Source organism: Mastigoproctus giganteus, chromosome 10, assembly GCF_048544385.1.
Source record: "Mastigoproctus giganteus isolate SK-2022 chromosome 10, ASM4854438v1, whole genome shotgun sequence".
Taxonomy (NCBI): domain Eukaryota; kingdom Metazoa; phylum Arthropoda; class Arachnida; order Uropygi; family Thelyphonidae; genus Mastigoproctus; species Mastigoproctus giganteus.
The window spans coordinates 137,482,309-137,505,068 of NC_143584.1; the positions used below are offsets into that span (position 1 = coordinate 137,482,309).

At 39.1% G+C, this 22,760-nt stretch overlaps 1 protein-coding gene across 5 annotated transcripts in view; it reads right to left on the reverse strand.

Annotated features, from left to right (window-relative positions):
• LOC150079308 (glucocorticoid-induced transcript 1 protein-like) overlaps nt 1-22,760 on the reverse strand; it is a 397,411-nt gene that overhangs the window by 114,907 nt on the left and 259,744 nt on the right. Inside the window, exon 1 of one of the 5 annotated variants that reach the window (XM_090384157.1) lies at nt 434-455. The exons of the other annotated variants lie outside the window; for them this stretch is intronic. Within the exon in view, the coding sequence (XP_090240283.1) occupies nt 434-440 (7 nt within the window). The 5' untranslated portion in view covers nt 441-455. Of the gene's footprint in view, nt 1-433; nt 456-22,760 lie in introns of those variants that run through there. 5 annotated transcript variants of the gene reach the window in all.

Here is a 22,760-nt window from a genome sequence, read left to right on the forward strand (position 1 = left end):
AGAATGAGGGCATAGCCCCTGGCCTGACTAGCGCCTGTAGGAACTTAGTACACAAATTATATTTTATTATGGTCTCTAAACTCGAGTTACATTTATGATTTTCATCTCGCGAAATGATTCTGCCCCAGGTCTCGCAAAGTTCGCTTCTTTCTTTGTAGAGATAAACATGTTGATTCATAACGTTCTACATTTTTAATGATCACTACACTAAGGAATAGTTCCAGAATAAAAACAAAAGTTACATTTTAAACTTACGAGGCAAAACAATCTCATGAACTAATGGAACTTAAATCCTTTTTGCAAATATAAATAAAAAGCATATCATTGCTTAAATAAAGTACTTCGAGTAAAATGTAACATTTAATAGATAATTAACTGCTCATTTAACTAAAGAAAATAAACCCGACAGAAGAAACACATATACTGCACTTACTTGTCATCAACTCAAGACAGGTAACACAGCAAAGTGAAGACTTCCCCAAAAGAGCTGTCAGCTCTTCTGACGAAGAGCGGATTGTTCCACTTGACGCTAAGTAATGTCAAATCAGCATGCGACTTCACATGTCCAGGTTGGGGGTTTATAAAAAGTACACCATTTTTAGCTGATATTCGGAAGCCGATGCGCTCTCTTGTCATGTTCCACCGTGCCAGGGCTCATTGCCAAACTTGAATCATCAAGGTGAAGGCTACACATACGCGCGAGCACCATAAGGAGCCCAGCAGTCTAACTTCATGACATAGAAAGTATGTGAAAAGCTTCTGTTGAACTTTCTCACTCCATTCCTAATTATATCATTGATGCTCTTTATTTCCCAACTAAGAACTTTTAATTAGTATTTGTATAAAACTTAATATAAGTTTCAGACAAATACAAATATTAAAAAACTGAACTTCATATTAAAATTAATTTATTAGAACGAATATCTGCATTTATACACATCTATTCGAAACCTTTTTTTAACAGGCAGTATATAGTCGTGTTTTTTTACCAACCTGAAGGATTTAAAGATAGATAAAACACACGCAGTACTGAACTCTAAATTAAATAAGACAAAATAAGATGTATTTTGCAATATGCTATAAGCACTGACGAAAATACCATACCGTCAGGCCTATCGCCGCAGGCATGACGGCTGCTTAAAGATTGCGTGTGGCTTTCAGCATCTTGGCGGGAAGGGGGGGCAGAATTTATAGTTTCTGCCACTGAAAAACATGTTGTATATACACCAGGAACGGAGTAACTGAAGTAATAGGAAAGACGACTAGCATGGAAGACAATCGCCTTTCTCATTACTTCAGACTAATGGAAATCCCAGAGTGCGCCCGAAACATCATCATAATAATATGATGGTACAGTTGCCCACATCATACCTATTGTGGTGTACTCAAGTTCAAACTATATTTTGGTACCAATATATTATTGAAATCTGAATACATGCATGGCATGAAGGGCATTTTATTTAATATGAATAAACCACAATGTCTTCCTTCGAATATTTAAAGTTATCACTTTGATTTTATTCTTAACTACCCTCTGTGCTTTCTACATTGGATGGTTTGCCTTCGTTTTTTTTAAGCGCATTCGCGTGTGTGTGTGTATGTATATATATATATATATATATATATATATATATATATATATATATATAATTTATATTTTGGCCTTTTATAAACATTTGTCGGGCCATCCCAAATTTCATTAAAATCGAACAAATAGAAATCTGGAAATTATTTCTTTTTCCATATAAAATCGGACAAATAGAAATCTGGAAATTATTTCTTTTTCCATATAAATTGTATGGAAAAAAGAAATTCATATATTAGTACGAGGCCTGTTCAATAAAGAATGGTCTTTATTTTTCAAAACATACTCCATCGTTTCTGCCATGCTTCAAAAACATGGTGGAAGCCATTTTTTTTTACAGCGTTTAAGAATTGCCCCCGATATGTTTACAACTTCTAACGACTGGAAACGTTTCCCTCGCAGCTCCTTCTTTAACTTTGGTGTGGGGGGGGGGGATTCGCAGGATGCAAGGTTAGAACTGAAGGGCGGAGGAGGAACATATTTGGCATTAATGCTGACTAAAGTTACTCGATGACAGTATGAGCAGTGTGAGGTCTCGCATTGTCGTGATGCGGCATCCACCCACCTGCAAGCAGTTGTGTTAATCTGCGACGTATATGATCTTGCAAAGGGTGCAATACAGTTCTGTAGTAAGGTTCCCCAACAGTCGTATTACGTGGCATAAAATGCTGGTAAACAATTCCTTTAATGTAGAAAAAAAAAAAAAAAAAAAAAGAGATGATCATAACCTCTCCTGTAGAAACCACAACTTCTGCTTTTTTCGGTGTTGGCGATGATGTAAGCTTCCAAACAGAGCTTTGTTGCTTAGTCTCTGGGTCGAAATGATGAAGCCATATCTCATCCGCCGTTATCACCTTGTGCAGAACCTCCTCTAATTAATTAATTTATTTCTGTGTTTATTTTATTATTATTTTTATTTATTTTATTTTTTTTTTGTTAATTTTTTTTTTATTTGCCAAACTCGTTTGAGTTGGTTTTTTTTTTTTTTTTTTTGCAAGCATCAGGAAGAAAACTGATGCGGGAATTACCCTATGAGTTTGGGGCGGTTTTTTTTTTTTTTTTTTTTTTTTTGGCTTCCAGGTATGGGCAGCCTGGTAGTGGGATTGCTGGCACCCACGGTATTACACTACTACCTCCGGTGGGTGCGGGGTGTTAGTGCAAACAGCACAGACAGTGAAGGGGACCCTTGGCCGGGCTTCACGTGCGTAGGGATAGGCACCAAGTAACAGATACTCAGGTGGTGCCTGCTCCCTGGTGGCAGAGAGGCCTGTTTTTTTTTTTTTTTTTTCTTATAACATATTACACACAATTTACACTACAGACCCATTAGTAGAACACTTGAACACAGAATATACAGGTGGAGATGGACATTAGTCTGTGTGCCACCTTAGACAAGTACATATATAATGAATATATAATGAATGTGCAGAACATCCATTCTCTATGCGACGCCCTAGATATTCTCCTCCCCAATGCAGATATTTTGTGATTAAATAGATGTCTAATCTTCAGTCTAAGTTTAAAATTGTGTTGAACCACAAAGGTCTTCAACAGTGGAAACCCTTGGTAAGATTCTTTTGATTTTCTACTGGGTTACTAGTTAGATCTCCGCGTTAATTATCTTTTTCCATTGTTGCCACACCGCACTGGTCACCATGTGGCTCACAGCAGGGAAATAGAGAGCTGGCCAATATAAAGTGGCTGGAACGCTGAGATCTGGTCCTTGACTGGGGAGGTGCCCAAATGAGTGTGCTTTTGGACAGAGACCAGGTCCCAAAATTTCCAACGACTCACGATCAATTACTGCAGAGAAACTGACTTTTGTTGAAGCAAATATTTCCCCCTGCCATAGACTTTCCATGGACACATTATACCTTTGTTCCTGCAAGTCCTATAGAGAAACTGACTTCACCATCGTCTTCCGCGACTGACTTCACCGCGTCTTCCGCGATGAATTTCTTATAATTGACCTGGGGGATTTTGGATCCTAGGCCTTTGCTGACGACCTAATCCTGACCATGGTGGCAGACTCAAGGGCAGGACTGGAGGCCCTGGCCAACCATGTGCTGGAGGTCCTGCAGGAATGGACGATGACTCACTGCCTAAAGATATCATCGACGAAGGCTTACTCAATCCTACTGAAGAGCATGCTTGATATGAGAAGACCACCCCAAATTAAGCTCCAAGGGAATACGATAAAGCTGGTGAAGCAAGTGAAATATCTCAGACTTATCATAGACAATAATCTGTCCTTTAAACAGCACCTCCTAATTAAGCTCCAAGGGAATACGATAAAGCTGGTGAAGCAAGTGAAATATCTCAGACTTATCATAGACAATAATCTGTCCTTTAAACAGCACCTCCTATACTTAAAATAAAAAATAAAGAAATAGGCAGCGATGATTGCCAGAGTGTCAAGGCGAGACTGGGGGCTAAAAAGATGCACCCTGTCTCTGTACTACAAGGCGGTTTTCATCTCTGTGATCACCTACGGAGCATCCATCTGGTACAAGAAAGTGATCACCGTGGTTAACAGAAAACGTCTCGACACTATACAACAAACCATACTCCTTACCATAATAAGAGCCTGCAGGACAGTGAGGATGCACGCACGCCTTACAGGTACTGGCTGGGGCCCTGCCGCTGTACCTGGAGGTCGTGTGCTGCGGTATATTATACCACCTTTCTAAAGGGAAAACAACAAACCTGATTGGATATACCACAGACCTGGCAAACGCCTGCAATACAGAAAAGAAACGACTGCTGACACATTTACAGCACATGTGGCAGAACTGGTGGTCCGCAGCCACAAAGGGAGAAGTTACGAAAAAATTTATACCACACGTAGGCAGAGTGTATCCTAATTTCCTGCCATGATTTTCCCCAGGGCTAAATGCAACCTCCTTGCTGGCGGGGCACTGACTGATAAAGGCCAAACTTACAGTGCTTGGGATTATTGAAGATGGGACATGCACCTGCGGCGAAGAAGAATCATGGAAACGCTTCATGTACGAATGCACATTATACGAAGACCTAAGGTGTATGGCGAAGAAGAATCATGGAAACGCTTCATGTACGAATGCACATTATACGAAGACCTAAGGTGTATACTCATTATGCAAATAATGTACCTGCCTAAAAATCGGGAACAACAACTCCTTGAATCAGAGGACGAATATAAAGCCATCAGCATATATGCACAAAAACTATCTGCAAGAAGACAGCGAGCGGCCCCGTAAAACAACACATGGAATGCGCTACCAGCACACGGACGGACACAGTCAAGTAAAGGAGACAGAACCATGGAACTGATAGAAGCTGCTACCTGATGATGCAGGGAATCACAAAGCAGAAATACAAACCCAAGGACTAAGGATTAAAGTGCACTCACCTCGTTGACAATACACCACTGAACTGAAAAGACAAAAGTCCCATGAGCGACCGGAAGACCGACCCTCACTGAGCTTTGTCTTTCACTGAGCTCTGATCTCCACCCACTCAAGTGACAACCGAATAGGGGGGTACCAGCATGAGGACAAAGAACCTCCCAGGCCTCAACTACGACAATACATCCACACAGATGAAGATAATTCCACCTACAAATGGATGAGATCAAACCTGAAGGGCAACCAAAGCCTATACGGCCATGACCACACTGGACAGGAATCTGGTCCCATGAGTGACTCCCAAATTCTGGCGACCCGGATGGAAATAGCATGGCAACAAAAGAGAGAAGCAGCATTGCTGTATGGCCAAAGTGGCTTTCCTGACCATGCTCCCTCGTGTGTTCCTATCTTTCCCCTCCCCCGCCACCTCCCCGTTCTTTACCTGGTGAGGCATGGGCTTGCCTCACTGACAATCTGGGGACGCCTTCTCTATTGTCCCCATATTTCTGCCTTTTACTCCCCCCCAAGCCTTCAGCCTCCTCCCCACTCTATCTATATGCCAGCGCATGTCCCACACTGTAAAACTCTAACAATGTCTAAATTAAACTAATTACGAAAACTTTTAGGCTTTACAGAATCTAGTATCTAGCCCTACGATGCTTTTTTTAAGGCCCTAGCCACTGAAATCTCAAGAAACTAGATGGCAGGGCCTGCCAGAGTAAAAATTACTGTGTACCTGGTCTGCGACGAGGCCAAGTGTGGGCAACGTTGAGCTCTAGCAAGAGTCTAGCGGCTAAATGGCCAGAAGAACAGCGATACATAAACTACACTTACCAAATCCATACACTTTTAAATCTATGGCCTTTGCAGTGAACTTGACCGACCGCCAAGGTCACACCGTGCGCACAATTGAACTGTGCAGTTTGGTTTGGTCTTAAATTCAGCAGCTCAGCTAGAAATAGCAAGCAGTACCGTTGTTCATGAAATATTATGATCCTTTATTGAACAGCCCTTGTAGTTCTAATGCGGTATTAGCTTTAGACAATCCGTGCACTGCATACTAGGCGCTGCACGGACCTGTAAGACCCGTGAATGTGGGGTCGCTTTTGAAGAAATACGTATATAGAGAAAAAAAAAAAAAAGACTTTAAAGTATATGGGAGAAGAGCAATAAATATTGTACAGCTGTAATTAAATTAAACGGCTAAGTTTAGATAATGTAAAACTATATCGCTTTAAGTGTTTTATAAATTTATAATTTAGTAATTAATTGATAAGGAGTAACTGTTTACTTTTCACTTCTATTAATCACAGAAAACAACAAAAAAATTCAATGGGGGGGGGGGGATTTTTTTTTTTTTTTTTTTTTTTTTAGTAGTTGTTGGCGCATCGGCTTCTGTGGCCATATTGCACCTCCCAAGGTTTTTGCAGTACTTTGATCCAAGCCCGAGGCGGGAATCGAACCCGCGACCTTTGGGTTGCCGGGCAGGTACTTTACCCACTCGGCTAGCCCGGTCGGATGGGGGGGGGGAGAGAAACTCGAACACAAAATGCAATACGTACATTAACTTGTTTAGTTTTATTTGCTACCATGCTTCCATCTCAATAATACGGTATTCATATTCGGTGGGTGCAAAGATTTGTATAATACTGTAACGACAAAAATATATTAACTGAGCCCAATAAGGTTTGAGCTTCTTTTCCACGGAACGAACTATGGAGGAGTTGGAATAATTCGTTCGATAAATTTAATAAATTCTATAAAGAAATCTAGTCTTCAGTGCCTAGTTGAAATATTTGGCACTGGAATCTATTTTATATATATATATATTTTTTTTTTTTTTTTTTTTCTATATGATATTTGCTTGAGGCTATATTGTGCACCAATGAGTAAATTGTAGATAGCAAAAACATGAGTTTGCAGATTTTTAGTCGACTTCATTATGGTTTGCAGAATGCTCGAGGTACTACTGCAGTTTTCATTTACGTTCCATACTGACATTTAGACAACCCATATGTTATGGCATTATATCAAGCGTATAACGCGATATGAGTTTATTTCTGTTTCTTAGAAAATTCTAGCGCAAAGCGTTAGCACAAAAATATTTTCAACTGACGAAAAGAATTCTGTTGTTTGCTTTGGCACGCATTGAATATTTTGAAGTACTTGTTCATACATACAGGGGTCGAAAGGGAAATTTTATGAAACGGAATGCTAGTTAATAAAATATCTTATTTTTAATAATCAAGTATGCATATGACACTGTCGATGCGTGTGTGACGAATCAGAACGACATTCCAGTGCGCCCACGTAAATTCGGAGTCCTGAATTGCTAAGTTCATTAATTAGAAAAAATTGACAATTGTACTCTTTCGTATGCATGCTAGCAAATTCATTCGTTTGTTTTTGTTAGTCCTTTCAAAATATGAACTTTGAAAATGTTCCTAATTCAACAAGAACGCATTGGTGAAGTATGCTATATATACACACAAAGGATAATAATACAAAAACTTATCGCTGTATTACATTATGGATGTAGTGTATCTATTGCCACTGAAATGGCAACAGCCCATAAATCCCGTATATTAATGATTATCAACATATTAATAACTCACATGGTGTGTGTGTGTGTGTGTGTGTGTGTGTGTGTGTGTGTGTTTAGAAAATTATCAATTTTATATTTACTTTTCAGTACGACGTACAATGTTTATTAATATATAAAGGAAATCTGTAATACCGACAAAATATTTGATATTTAATTTTAGTGGAATATTTCAGTGTTGTTGTTGGTTTTTTTTTTTTTTTTTTTTTTTGCGTATTAGCATATATGAGCAAAGTGCCTATACCTTCATTATATCCATCCTTCGTCCATCCACATAATCAAATAACTCGATGAATGTAAAAACTAACTCGATTCTCCGTGGATGAATTTCTGAAATTTTATATTTGGCCCTCGTATAATGATTTGTCGAGCGTTCCCATATCGGATCAATAGAAATCCCCCCAATTATAATTTCTTTTTTTCATGAAATACTTTACTTCCAGCGGATGGATTATCATACAATTTTATATTTGGATCTTTTAGAAAGATTTGTCGAAACAACCTTTTCTACAGCAATAAAAAATATTCTCTGTTCGCGCATAAGTATTTTTTTCTTTTCTTTTCTCTATTTATTTTATTTATTTATTTTATTTTTTTTTTTTTTTTTGTAAATTATGAATTATATTTGCAGAGTGGAAAAATCTTAAAACGACAAAAAAGGAAGTAATAACAATAAGTAGAAAAGAAGAATACATATAGAAGACAATTCTAGGTCCAGGCTGATGTGTTCAAGTCTAGGTTAAGGCATCCAAGTCTATTCAAGGACTGCCGAAGACAGAACTGCCAGCGCAAGGAGCTTAAGCTCTGTTGAATCCCAGAACTGCACAAGGAGCTGGAGGAGCTATTCTAAAACATGGATCAGTACAAGGAACTGAAGGAATAAATTTTTCTAGTAGCGATTCTCTTGTAAGAAGAGTTCCAGCAAGATTGACATATATTTTGCAAATCAGTCCAAATTTTAGTTATGTTGTACTGATACTGCACATCCAGTACCTATTACTCAAAGTAATATGTACTGGATATGTTATATTGGCCTATGTGTGATATGCTATATTGGCGTATGTGTGATATGCTATATTGGCCTACGAGTGTAAAGACACAGTGCATTGCTGGAACTGACATGCCTGATGGAGCGGATGAGACTGTTCTGATATCTGCAGAAATTTTGTTCAGGGATAAATATAGTATATGAGTGTGCTGAAAGCAGTGCTCAGTTCTCGTCCTTTCCAAGTTTTTCGCAAGGGAAATGAGCGCCTTAGTGGAGCATGAACCAGATTCGCCCCGCTGCTCATAGACTTTAAGGCAGTCCAGAGCTGAAGAACCATTTTTACAGTAACTGATTATAAGGGTGACACATTCAACCGTTGGAGCCATTTCATAAGGATTAAACAGTAGCTTCAAGGTTCGTCCAATCCATCACAAAGTTTCTTTATTCATGGATTGCTGCTTAATAATTAATTGAGTCAACTAAACGATTTAAATTCATCTTGTAAACTTATTTTATGCTAACCCAGTAATACAATAACAGACAAGAAAATGTCAGCTGTTTGTGGGATGAAAAACCCACAACTCTGTCTGAGAGTGTATCGTGGCCTACCCGAAAAGGCCTCACAATTTGAGATATTCTGAAATTGCGCCAAATAATTCAGACGTCAGGAGGCATACGTATGGGATCGGTAAATTTCGTGTTATAAGCCAAGTTTGTTATCCTGTGAAATTAGGGATTAAAATTTGTAGAAATTTAGAAATTTATCGGAGAGAAGTTACACCTTGAGCGTTTAATGAAAATTAACTTCCCTTCCAGAATATTGCCCCATTCAGTGAAACAACATTTCCAAATGGAGAAATTCAAAGAAAATTTCAGATAAAAAAGATACTATAATTTTCACAAGATTAAAAAAAAAAAAAAAACAGACTGGTATTAAATAAATTCTGTTTATACTGTGATCTCCTGGTTCGCATGATTATCAAAAGACGCCGCATACACAGAAATTACATTTACGTCGAGGTATCGAATTTTTATTTTAGTGTATTCTCCAAGACATGTACCCTTAAAAATGGCAATTGAATTTTAACCGTGACAAATGCAAAGTACTGGATATAGGCAGCAGTAACCCTAGAGTAATGTATCGACTGCGTGGAACTACACACAGCAGATTAATGGAAAATGAAAAAAATTAAATGAATGCAAAGAGATATATCGGAAGGCACAACACGGCGGATCCTATCACAGATGGAGCATAGCAGCAGACGACCTCACCGGATTCACAAATAGCTAAGTACAGTGGATACGGCGAACATATATAGAGGAGTGAAAAGAGGTCACTGGGTACGACCAGTCCCGGTTCCAACAGTTCCATTCTGGCAGCAAGACCAGGATACGGCGACAGGCAGCATGAAACAATGGGCCCTTTTCCCTTCGTTCCAGGTGTTAACATTGTAGACTGGAGGAAATGTGATGGTGTGTGGCGTGTTTTCATAGCACACATTAGGTCTCCCAATATCGTTGGATCAACGTCTGAATACTACCTGGTTGTTGCCGTCCAGGTGTATTACTTCATACTCACAGTTTATACCGGTAACGGTTACTTCCAGCAGAATAATGCACAGTATCACAGGGCAAAGATCGCTCGGAAATGGTTTTAACAGCATGAGAGTGACTTTAACATAGTTCATTGGCCTGCTCGGTCAGGGTTAAAAAAAAAAACTAAGGCTACGGAGGCCTTGCTCGGTCAAGGATCTCAACCTAACTGAGCACCTGTAGAATGAGCTGGAAAAAGCTATTCGCGCCAGGGATCAGATCCGTTCAGTTTAAAGTAACTAATGCCATCGAATCAAGTCTACATGGATCAACATCCTTGTGGAATTCTTTCTGCACCTCACGGAGTCCACGCTCCGACGACATGAGGCTGTTCAGGCTAAATGAGGTGCTACTCGATAACAAGTCAGTGTACTTAATAAACTGGCCACTCAGTGTATAATCACGAATAGTTTTGATAATGTAAAGTAGATTCTCTAATGATGATTAGATAAGCTTGTTAATTTTAATGCCAGCAAAACTCAGTCTTGTTTCTCAGAAAACGAAACAATATAATAATGAAATAAAATAAAATGCTCGCTTTCGATACTATCCTGATTTCTACAGATTCATCATTCCTTGACATATCACAACTATAACTTCTATAGCAACAAACCCTAAAAATTAGAAGTGGCAAGTTTCATTTTTCACTCGCATTACTTAAGAAATCCCCTTACAGAAATACTACTCTCTCTCTCTCTCTCTCTCTCTCTCTCTCTCTCTTTATTACACAGAAGTTCAGCTCAATATTCAAGTCTAAAATTAGATGTTCCATACTTTGATATCAATGTCATGTGAGACAAAAAAAAAAACCAAACTTCAAGATGGATACGTACGTGCAACGTCCTGAAGATTGTATGTTCATGGGATGTGCAAAGTATAAATTTCCATTTGGCGAAAGTAGAGTCAGATTATATTTCGATGCCTGTGGACGCCGGATTCCACTCACTCTTACATCCAATTATTTCACTTGCGGCGGGAGACGAAGCATGGATTACTAACGAAAACTGCTTGTATCTATTATACGCCTCGCTGCTAACATAAATGGACATAATTGTCAGTGCAAACCACTTTCTAATACTTAATGAACAAGGAAGTGCGGGTAATGACTTCTGACAGCGAATCATAGTGACGAAGGGCCAATTGAAATGCTAAACTGTTACAATCTACTTTACCAATACTAATCACTAGCATTATGATTAGAATAAACAACGGATCCGCTGATCTGTTGGGCAGAAATAGCCACAATGAAGAATTCTTACTTGGCCACTATGAAAATAGTAGGTCCTCTCATGCAACTACGGTTTTCGAAGAAAAGGTTTATTTTTACCTAGACCAATCGCGCCACGAAAACTTTTAAAACATCTAAGTGCACATGATTAATGACCACACTGTTGCTACAGTTTCACGTGACGCAGGGTTGCTAGGTAGTATACTTGACGATAGCATCATCTCGAAGTCAGCGTAACCCGAGACAACCGCCTCATTGTCCTCTTTTCACATAATTATCTGCGTAGAGCGGCATGTGGGCTGGATGAACGAATTAGCTTGTGGCAACAGAACAGGAAACTCTCTCCACTGGAAACGAACAGAGATCCAATATGCCAGCTGTTTCCGTTGGATAAAGTTCAATTTTAATACCAATAAAATGACAGGAAACCAATAATATGGGCAAAAACCTATTTTACATAACCTTTGAATGTATATAAAAGCATTAGGACGAAAACTATGAAGTTTCCTACGGTACGTGGAATTACGAGAAAGACTTGCTAATAACGTCAAAGTAAAAATACCGTTGTTACACTTATATACTTGGCTATATATTTGCGTGAATATTTCGAAACGGAAAGCAGATGGCTAGATACTGTGTGTGTGGGTGTGTGTGTGTGTTATAATAATCGTTTTTATATGCTATCCCCTAGCATTGTCGCTGTTATGGGTATTATTGCATCAGGCATCCATGTAACTATTCACTGCCTGCAATAAGATATTATATACATAGTATATATCGTTATATGATAATCCTGCATATCGTGTGCTATTAGCTATTACTGCCCGACAATGTACATCAAGATATACAACACATACAATATATAAATGTCGATCGACCTCACAACAACCAATTAAACACTATATAAAATTTAACCAAATGCTATTTTTTATGTATTTCTTTATTCAGTTTAATTACATCAAGGCCTAAATTACTCAGTAGTTTCCTTTGAAGGAAACTACCACCAAGTAATAGCTATAGGGCATAGTATCAGACAAGATCAATGCCATCAAAGAATCGATTGAACATTACATTATCTTGAAAATGTACACTGTTTACTCAAGATACTCACTGTATACCTAGCTGCTTGGCATTTCCACTAAATAGTTTATTCCTGCTTTCCAGCTTAAATAAATAGTGCATTCGCCCTAAGTAGAAAATTAATAAAGAATTTATACACAAATGTGTACTGCCAATTAAAAACAGAATACTTTGAACGGCGCGTTGTCAGGGCTTGGCACCATTCAATATATCTAAACCATAACTGGAAAACTTATCTGCTTCTAATTGTATTTAACAGTTGTAATTCGCCCAGGAAATAAAAGTAGGCTAGTAGGAACAAAAATTTTAATTTTAACAGCTTAATGACGAAAAAAAAAAAAATTAAGTAAACACATTAAATCAAACATATACAATAATAACAGCCCTCCTATGGACTAGGAAAAATCTAAGATAGAAAGTGAGGCAGAACACAAGTTAGACGAAAAGGATAGCAATAGCACGTTGTTTTCCCTCGAATTACTCTGAAAAAGTGCAAGACGCATAAAATAAGAATCAGACAGTAAAAAGTAGGTAAAGAAGATACAGTTAATAACAATTATGCTCAAACTCACAAATAACGTAATTGCCCGATCAGTAAGATGGAGCCCAGGAATTACAGTACTGTACACTGAAAAGACAGAATTCATGGGACACCTGGCTCCTGGGCAACGCGAAGCTGTCACGCCTCTCGCTAGTGGACGAAACAACCGCTTGGTAGGTATATAGGTACACTGCATTCACGTAGACGGTAATTAGATGTCAGTATGGATAAACGTCATGAGTTAAACGACTTTGAAAGAGGGATAATAGTGGTTGCCCAAAGCATGGGTCACTCTATCGCAGAGATGGTACAGAAATTCCACCATCCCCGTTCGACAGTATCAAGAGAGTATCGGGAATACGCCATTTCCGGAATAACATCTCATCGTGGACACCGCTGTGGGCGGAGAAAGATAGTGAATGAACGTGGCCGTCGATGTCTGTCTCACATTGTTTTAGTCAACCAGAGAGCGATAGTGGCACAAATCGTCGCCGACTTCAATGAGGGAGGTGCCAGAAACGTTTCCACTAAGACAATCAGGCGATCATTAGCAGCAATAGGTTATGGGAGCAGCCAACCCACCAGAGTCCCATTCCTAACACCACGACACAGGACTCTACGCCTCAACTGGGCGAAAGAACATCGGCACTGGATCATGGATAATTGGAGATGGGTCTCCTGGTCCGATGAGTCCCGTTTCCAGTTATTTCGAGAGAACGGGAGGGTGCGTATTTGGTGGGAACTGCACGAAGCTATGCACCCGTTATGTCAACAATGAACTGTTCAAGCAGGTGGACGGTCGGTAATGGTCTGGGGCGTGTTCAACTGGCACACGATGGGACTTCTGGTACGTGGAGACGCATTTCTGAACGGTCTAGGTTACGTGTCCATCCTTGCAGACCATCTGCACCCCTTCATGGTCATCGTGCACCCACAGGGCAATGCACTCTTCCAGCAGGACAATGTGCCTCCCCACAGAGCCGTGGTGACTCGAACGTGGTTCGAAGAGCATTCCGCAGATTTTACTACCATAGAATGGCCTCTCCGTTCCCCGGACATGAACCCTGTGAAGCATCTTTGGGATGCTGTGGAAAGGTCCATTCGAGCTTTGGATCCTCCACCCAGAAATGCGACCGAATTAAGGACAGCGGTACAGCAAGCATGGATGGATGGAGGGAGGGAAATACCTGTGGAACGCTTTCGTCAACTAGTGGACTCAATGCCTCGCCGTGCGACTTCCCTTATCCAGGCGAGAGGTGGGCCTATCCGTTACTAGGTAGGTATCCCAGATTTCTGTGCACTCAGTGTAAGGAGGCAATGATAACATCAAACAGAAAAAAAGGTCAAGCAGAAATTGCAAAAATTACGCCAAAAAAGAAACAGAAAAAAAAAAGTCAAGGAGAAATTGCAAAAAATTACGCCAAAAAAGAAACAGAAAAATTATGTTAGAAACCTAACAATAAAAAGGATCAATGTTGTTGCCTACTAAAAAAATTACATTTCTACCAGCTAACTGCATTATTACAAAAACCGAAAGAACACAGCAAAGTATGCCAACAAATGACAGGAAAGCTAATAATAAAATATCATCAGAATATAACGTTTCAAAAAGCCAATTGTTCAACCGAAAATAACACCAAAGAAGTTGGCAAGACTTAAACCAACGCGTAAACGCAAAACCTAACTCAATATGCAGCAAAGGAACTGCAATAAGCATACAAGAGCTAAGACCCGTTTCAATTTATAAATCTGAACTCTTAAATTAGTGGAATATAAAATATGAATTGTATAAAAGCCCAATATAATGAGAAAGATAACTTCTGCCTGCAAGGAGAAAACATAAACACACCATCTATAGTTGTTCCATTACGTGTAGTATTTATCGAAAGATCTGATGACATCTCCTAGTTGAAGAATGTTTTCATAAATGTGCAGAACTCTTTTCCAGCCTCAAGAGTGTAACTGTAAAGAAAAAATTACATTCAATCTGAAAACACCAGGTGACTTGAATCCAGATGCGTTTTCGAATTAACGCATTTCCCAGTTTCCGAAAGTTTTTTGTATCTTAAAACCTTAATATTTCTGTTTCTAAATCCTTAGCTTTCCAACGATAGGCTATACGTCCACATTATCCCGTTTATTATGTAAGAAAATTTCCTTGATCACATGTTCATATTTTCCACTATCCTGGGAAAAAAAAAACTATTGCAATTTTCAGAGGTTCGAAAGTTTTTCCTTTAGTATAGAGCTAAGATGAAGCTCTGCGCAAAATTTCATTAAATTTGGTCTAGTAGAAGATTAATTATTGTTGCCATCATAACAAGTATGGTTGGTTGAAACAATACAAGTTAAATTAATTAGTTTCTGGCGGAAGCTGAAGATGACGTCACTTCCGTAACGCTTTAGCGTTACGGAAGTGACGTCAAGTAACGCTAAAAGTGTCACTTGCGTAACGCTTTTCGTTTTTCGTGACAATTTTTTTGGAATAATGCCAGTAAAAACGTTTTTAACGTGAATATACAGTTAAACCATTAAATAGAAGAATGCTAGCCAAGATGCCAGTCAAGTGACTTCGTACGTAACAAATGGAAATGAAGCTTCAGAAAGAACAAACGCATCAAAACAAGGTCCGTCAAATTTTCAACCATTTTATATGTAAAGCCAAGATATATGTGACAACCTGTAATTGTAATATTATAGTAATATTCAACAAGATTTATACTCATAATTGTCCAACTATATGAAATATTCCACTTTCAGCAAGTGCAGCAAAGGTATAAATTAAAATCAATTAAAATAACACTAAAGGCACTGAAAGCCTCAGATATCTATAAGGCAATGGTCAGGGCACACCTTGAGTACTGTGTACTGGTCTGGAAGCCCCATTTTAGGAAGGATGTAGAGTTGCTAGAACGAGTACAGAGAAGGGCAACAAGACTGGTGAGGGGGAACAAAGGAGTGCTCTTACGAAGAAAGGCTTAAGTTCTGCAAATTGCAGCGTCTGGAAACTAGGCACCTGCGAGGTTATCTGATTGAGGTGCATCAGGTCTTGAATGGATTGAGCAGCTCAATGCTGATGGGATTGTTCCTTTTGCTCAGATTACAAACCTGAGGTGGCATAAACTGAAATTGAGGAAAGACAGTTGCCGAATAGACGTGCGGAAATTTGCCTTTAGATAGTAGGTATTTGATTGCTTAAACAAATTCAAGGAAGAAGTGGGCAAACTTTTGGAGCGAATTAATGGGTAAAATGGCGCGCGCGCGCGCGCGTGTGTGTGTGTGTGTGTGTGTGTGTGTGTGTGTGTGTGTGTGTGTGTGTGTGTGTGTGTGTGATGCTGTATAAGCTTGCTTTCTTGCATCATAAGCCTCTACTAACGCTAACACGTCTCTGGACATACCTTAGGCCCAGAGAAACCAACAAAATAAAACAATATAAGAGCAATTTATAGCTACAAAACAAATCAAAAATAAGATAAAATAACAGTGAAATTTAAAAGGGACATAAAAGAGCACTAACATACAAAAAGTGTATAGTACACTCTGGTGTCAAAAAAAGCAGGTATCCTGGAATAAAAATGTATCCTACAATAGCTAGAGAGCCATGTAGTTAGATATAAAGCAAGCAAGCATACAACATAAAGTCGAGAAAATTAAAAGGTCAAAAAAATGCAAGTACAGACAAGTAATTGTAGCAAAAACACAAAACAAAATGTAGCTAGAGCAAGGTACAAGACCTAGAACAGAAAGAAAGCCAAAGGCTTAAGACAAAATCAGGCCGCCGTAGCCGACTGGTCAAGCGCGAGGGGACAGAAATACTCTTTGAGTGACCGTGGTTTAATCTCAAGCGAAAAATAAGGCAATGTTCTTGTATCTCTGTATCTTGTGAATTGCTATGTGGTCGTCCGGGATTATAAACAGAACTTTTATTCATTTTAAATAAACGTTGGCAAGAAGAAGAAGAAGAAGAAGAAGAAGAAGAAGAAGAAGAAAAACTACCCGGGGTATCTCTAGAAAGCAGAAAACACGGAACTTATATAATAATAAAATACAATAAAAGTAATTAATTAATGCCTAAGAAGAAATATGGGTACGACCTTTCTAAACAGTGTGAGCTATATGTATATTTACTCACCAGGGAGTATCTATTATACGAGTCTATTATATCTCATACCAAGAAAATTCAAGATATATCAAGATCAGATGGATTAAAGAAGTACAGTAAATGTATATCTAGCTAATAGAGACCTAAGCTCATGTTCTGCATGGGCACTTGATTAGAGAAGTATGTGTCAAAAGCCAAAACAAATAAAAATGAAACTAAAGATCAAATAAAATTATATTATATTATATTCTCAAAACTATATGCACAAGAGTCAATCATTAAATTAATACATTGAACGGTACATTATCTAGCATCATTTAATATACCTACACCAGACTCCACTAAAGCTGGTAGACGCAGTCTGGTTCTGATTGCCACTTACCAGTTATAAGATCCAGGTCTGAAGATTGGCCACATAGCCAACCAGCTTTAAGAGTAATATTATGCAAAAATTTATCAGCTTACCGATAGAATAACAAGCAGCCCAACGGATACAAGGCTATACAAATAAATATAAACAGGGTCAACCACATTCTATCCATGAAGAAGGGGAGAACAGGGTTTAAACAAATACAAAAATAAGATAATATAAGTTGTAGAAATAAAAGAGAAATAGCATCCTACTCTCCCTCGATTGGCCCATTATAGTCTTTAGTTGCCCTTGCGCCACAAAGCCCTTAACTGTAACAGCAGCTCATCTCGAACTGCTCTAAGGAATGATTGTGGGGTATAAAACTTAGAAACGCAAAGTCATAATTGGCAACAGATACAGTTACTGATAATAGTACACAGATATACTGGGAGAATAACTGTTCTATATATTCTGCAAGTAAGCTGCTAAATTTTTGCATAATATCCTCCTAAACTTAGCTGGCTGTCTGTCAAACTTTAGACCTAGTCATAAATGGTAGGTGGCAATCAGGAACAGACAGCTACGGTTAATTATAATTTAGGTATATTGAATGGTGCTGGTCCTTGCTGACGTACCGTTCAGTGTAATCTATAAATAACTGGTTTTGTGTAAAAAATTATCTTTAATTTTCGTTTTTTATTTGGCTTGGCTTCAACACATTTCTCTGACTTATTGCACACGTACCTGGCTAGTCATTCGCTAATATACGAGCGTACGTCTCTGTTAGAAAGATACACATATTACTTTAGTAACTACATACACACACTCGGTGATCACTGAATCATGTGGAACCACTGTTCGCACGGATAACAGTCACTATTCGCCTAGGCAATGACTCCACTAGATGTCTTAAGACGTGCGTAGGAATCTGCAGCATGATGTCTGCAAAGTTTTGCATAGTGTCGGAATAGGTTACCGTTCATGTACATTTGCCTCACTTCCAGTTCCAAAACATTCCAACTGGATGTTTTGGAAAGGGAATTGTTCAACTGGATTGAGGTCAGGCAAATATGGAGGGCAGTCACGACGGGCGATATCTTAACTATGTTCCTTGAACTACTCGTGCACAGTGCGGGCCCGATAACACGGTGCATTATTAGCATTAGCATTAGCATTAGCAGAGGCATATGATGCAAGAAAGCAAGCTTATTCAGCATCAGCCAAAAAAAAAAAAAAAAAAAACACCACTCCCATTTCACCCCTCCGTTCGTTCGAAATACCTGTCCAGTTGAGCTTTAAATTTGTTTAGGCTATCAACTTCAACAACAAGTGATGGAAGTCGGTTCCACCAACCAACCACCCGCTGGCCAAAGGCAAATTTCCGCACATCTATCCGACATCCGTCCTTCCTCAATTTGAATTTATGCCCTCTGAGGTGATTATTCTGAGAAAGATGAAGAATCCCATTGGCATTGAGCATGCTCAAACCATTCAAAGCCTTATACACCTCTATCAGATCACCTCGCCGGTGCCTAGTCTCCAGACTCTGTAATTTGCAAAACTTAAGCCTTTCTTCGTAAGAGCAACCCTTTGTTCCATTTACTAATCTTGTTGCCCTTCTCTGTACCCGTTCCAGCAGCTCTACATCCTTCTTGAAATGAGGCCTCCAGACCTGTATACAGTACTCAAGATGTGGCCTTACCATTGCCTTATACAAGGGAATAATCACCTCCTTATCCCTGCTAGAAAAATTCCTGTATATCATTGACAAGACACCATGCGCTACTCTTGCAGCTCGTCTGCACTGCTCAGAGAACTTCATATCTGCCTGCACAATTACCCCCAGGTCCTTTTCATTCTCCACCACTGTCAGTGTAGTACCGCAGAGTTGATACGTTGCTCTGGGGTTACTGTTTCCCATATGCAGCACTTTACATTTGTCGATGTTAAACCTCATTTGCCACCTCTCAGCCCATCTGTTCAACCTTTCCAGATCCTGTTGCAGCAGCATAGCGTCAGTATTGTCCTTAACGACCCTGCCAACCTTTGTATCATCTGCAAACTTGGACATTAAACTTGATATCCCATCATCAATATCATTCATAAACACCGAAAACAACAACGGACCCAACACTGAACCTTGAGGAACTCCACTAATAACATTAGTCCACGTTGAGCAGTGTCCATTGATTACCACTCTCTGTCTTCTGCCACTCAACCATCCCCTTATCCATAGCAGCAATTTGCCTCCAATGCCACACTGCTCCAATTTGTGCAGCAGTCTTCCATGTGCAACAGTATCAAAAGCCTTTCTAAGATCCAAATATATAATATCAAAGTTATTCCCTGCATCCAGTTCTTTTGTGACTACATCATAGTATCCAATCAAATTGGTCAGGCAAGACCTGCCCTTAACAAAACCATGCTGCGTCTGAGCTATAACTGAATTCTTGTCTAGATGATCCTGCAGTGCTTCTTTAACCAGTGCCTCCATTAATTTACCTGGAACAGAAGTTAAACTAACAGGTCTATAATTACTTGTGTCAGCCTTTGATCCTCCTTTGTGAATTGGGGTTACATTTGCACATCTCCAGTCTATGGGCACCTCCCCTGAGTCCAAGGAAGCTCTCATAATTATGGCTAAGGGTTTGCTTACTTCCTTTGCTGCCTCCTTTAATATAACTGGATAGATCCCATCCACCCCAGGTGCCTTTTTTATGTTTATCCTCAACAATCTCTCCTCCACTTTCCTCTCAGTTATTACAAAATCATCCAGCTCACTGCCAATGTTTACTTTACCTACATCATTCTCCTTCCTGAATAACTCCTCATGCGTGAATGTAGATGCAAAATACTCGTTTAGATTGTTAGCCACCTGAGCAGGATCCTCAACTGTTGAACCATCAATATCCAGTGGACCAATCTGATTCATCCCTTTCCTTTTCGAGTTCAAGTATGTAAAAAACTCTTTTCTGTTTTTCTTTGCATCCTTTGCCAAGGATTTTTCATAGTCTGCCTTTGCCTGCCTAATCTCCTTTGTGACTTGGTTACAGACCAACTTATATCTATCATAGGCTTCCATGTCACCCATTAATTTGTAAGTATCCCATGCATTTTTCTTCTCTGCCACATGTCTCATTAGTTCATCTGACAACCATTTAGGCCTAAACCTTGTTTAGGCCTAAATGGTTGTCAGATGGGATCTGCCAAACGGGATAAACGGGATCTTCCAAGCCTAATTATAGGCTTGGAAGATCCCGTTTCTGTCCAGGACAAAATGCAACATGGCAGGGTGCACATAGTCTGCTAAGAGCTGCTGGCAGACCTCCCGTAAGAACCCTGTCTCTCTACTATAAAGCTGTATTCTTGACAATTGCCTCCTATGCTGCTGGGGTCTGGTTCCATAGGGTCACTAACAGTAAAATCCGGGCCAAACTCCTTACCATACAAAACTATGCTGCTTGCGACACACCGAGTAACAAGAACAACATCAACTAATGCACTGCAGGTTCTATTTGGGGCCCTTCCTCTGGACCTGTATATAGCTTGGTAAACCCAGGGTCCTGAGCTAGAACAATCATTCTTCTTTCTTGCTTTCTTGGTGATTCCCTTCTACCTCTCTCTCTCTCTCTCTCTCTCTCTCTCTCTCTCTCTCTCTCTCTCTCTCTCTCTCTCTGTGTCTCTCAGGGTAACACTGGATTTTTTTTTTTTTTTTTTTTTTTTTTCCTGGTGCAGCATAAGCCTCAGGCTTCCTTGCACCTTATGTCTAATAATAATAATAAGCATCAGAGGTACTGGTGCTTACCAGCAAAACACACTCCATTATTAAGCAACCACCGCCACCTGCCTGGATAGTAGGCACCGTGCATGATGGTTTCATAGACTCGTGTTGCTTGTGCAACACACGTCGACGATGATCAGCGGTAAGGAGAGTGTCTCTGAGTCGTCTGCTGTGGAATCCTATACGTCTGAGTGTGCGGCGCATCATCATTTCGGATATTGTTTTGCAAATCTCTATATTGTATTGCGATGTCGCACAGTGACCTGCCATCCAGCCCCTAAACGCGCTGCACTCTTCGCACACAACAAACATCCACCTTGCACAATCCTTTACAGTTCTTTTGGCGGATGTGGTTGACCCGTTTGACACCGTTCTTTGTACACCTCAGCTACAGTGGGCCGTAAGCAACTGACAAGATGTGCCCGTTTCCCCCGTGGAAACACCCAACGCACGAACTACCACAATCATGCCCTTTTGAAACTCTGATATCTTTACTACTGCTACTTGATCACTTTGTCTTGCACGACCAGATGCAAATTACCATTTCTCTAGCGTACGAAGCTGTTCGGCTTTTTATACTACGAGCTATGTTGCATAGTCCATTATGAGGTGGTCACAATTCGGTGATCACTGAAGGAATGTTCCTATGTTACAGGCGAATAGAATGTTCAATCGTTATTTCGATGGCATTAGTCAAGTCTGATACACTACATTACCTTCCATAATATCTAGTTGTTTTTTGTTTTTGTTTATTGTTTTTTTTTTTTTTTTTAGATTTTGTTTTTAAAAAATTGTAACACGTTTTAATAAAACAAATAGTCTAAAAAAAGAAAATTTAATCAACGTTAAAAAAAAAAAAAAAAAAAAAAAACTGTTGCATATTAAATATTTCTCAGGATCATGATTTTTTTAAAAATATATCATCCTTGTTCGATAATGAATTGAGAAACTTCGCAAAAAAGTTGGCCAAATTGTACATAACAATAAAAATGGCCTTATTGTGTCTATTATTAGCTGAGATTTTTCTGTGGTTCTAATTTCTTTTACCATGAGCACATTCCAATATTCTTTTGGTGGTGACATTCGTCCTAGGAAAACAAAACGGAGAAATTCAATTATTGAAAAAAAAAAAAAAAAAAACTGCAAGGCACTTTCTCATTATCAAAATGCTCATAATATTTCAATTCACTCTCTAATGATTTCTCAAATCTCCTTACAGGATATGCAATTTTAAATCTAACCACTTAAAAGTATCCATTTTTGTAAGTGGATACATTTAAATATTTCTCAGTTAAATGTAAAAAAATAATAATAATAAAATTATGTCTATTTTGGCCAAAATTCAGAATGATAGTCATTTTTCTGGACACTTTTGGTGCTGGGCAGAAAATGAAAATGCTAAACTGTCCAGCATAACGTTGTACGTATAGTCGCTTTAATCGCCACCTATGATACAGCCGAAGGGAATTTATTTTAATTATCTAAAATTTCGGTTGTATTTCCTTATAATTCCCAATGAACG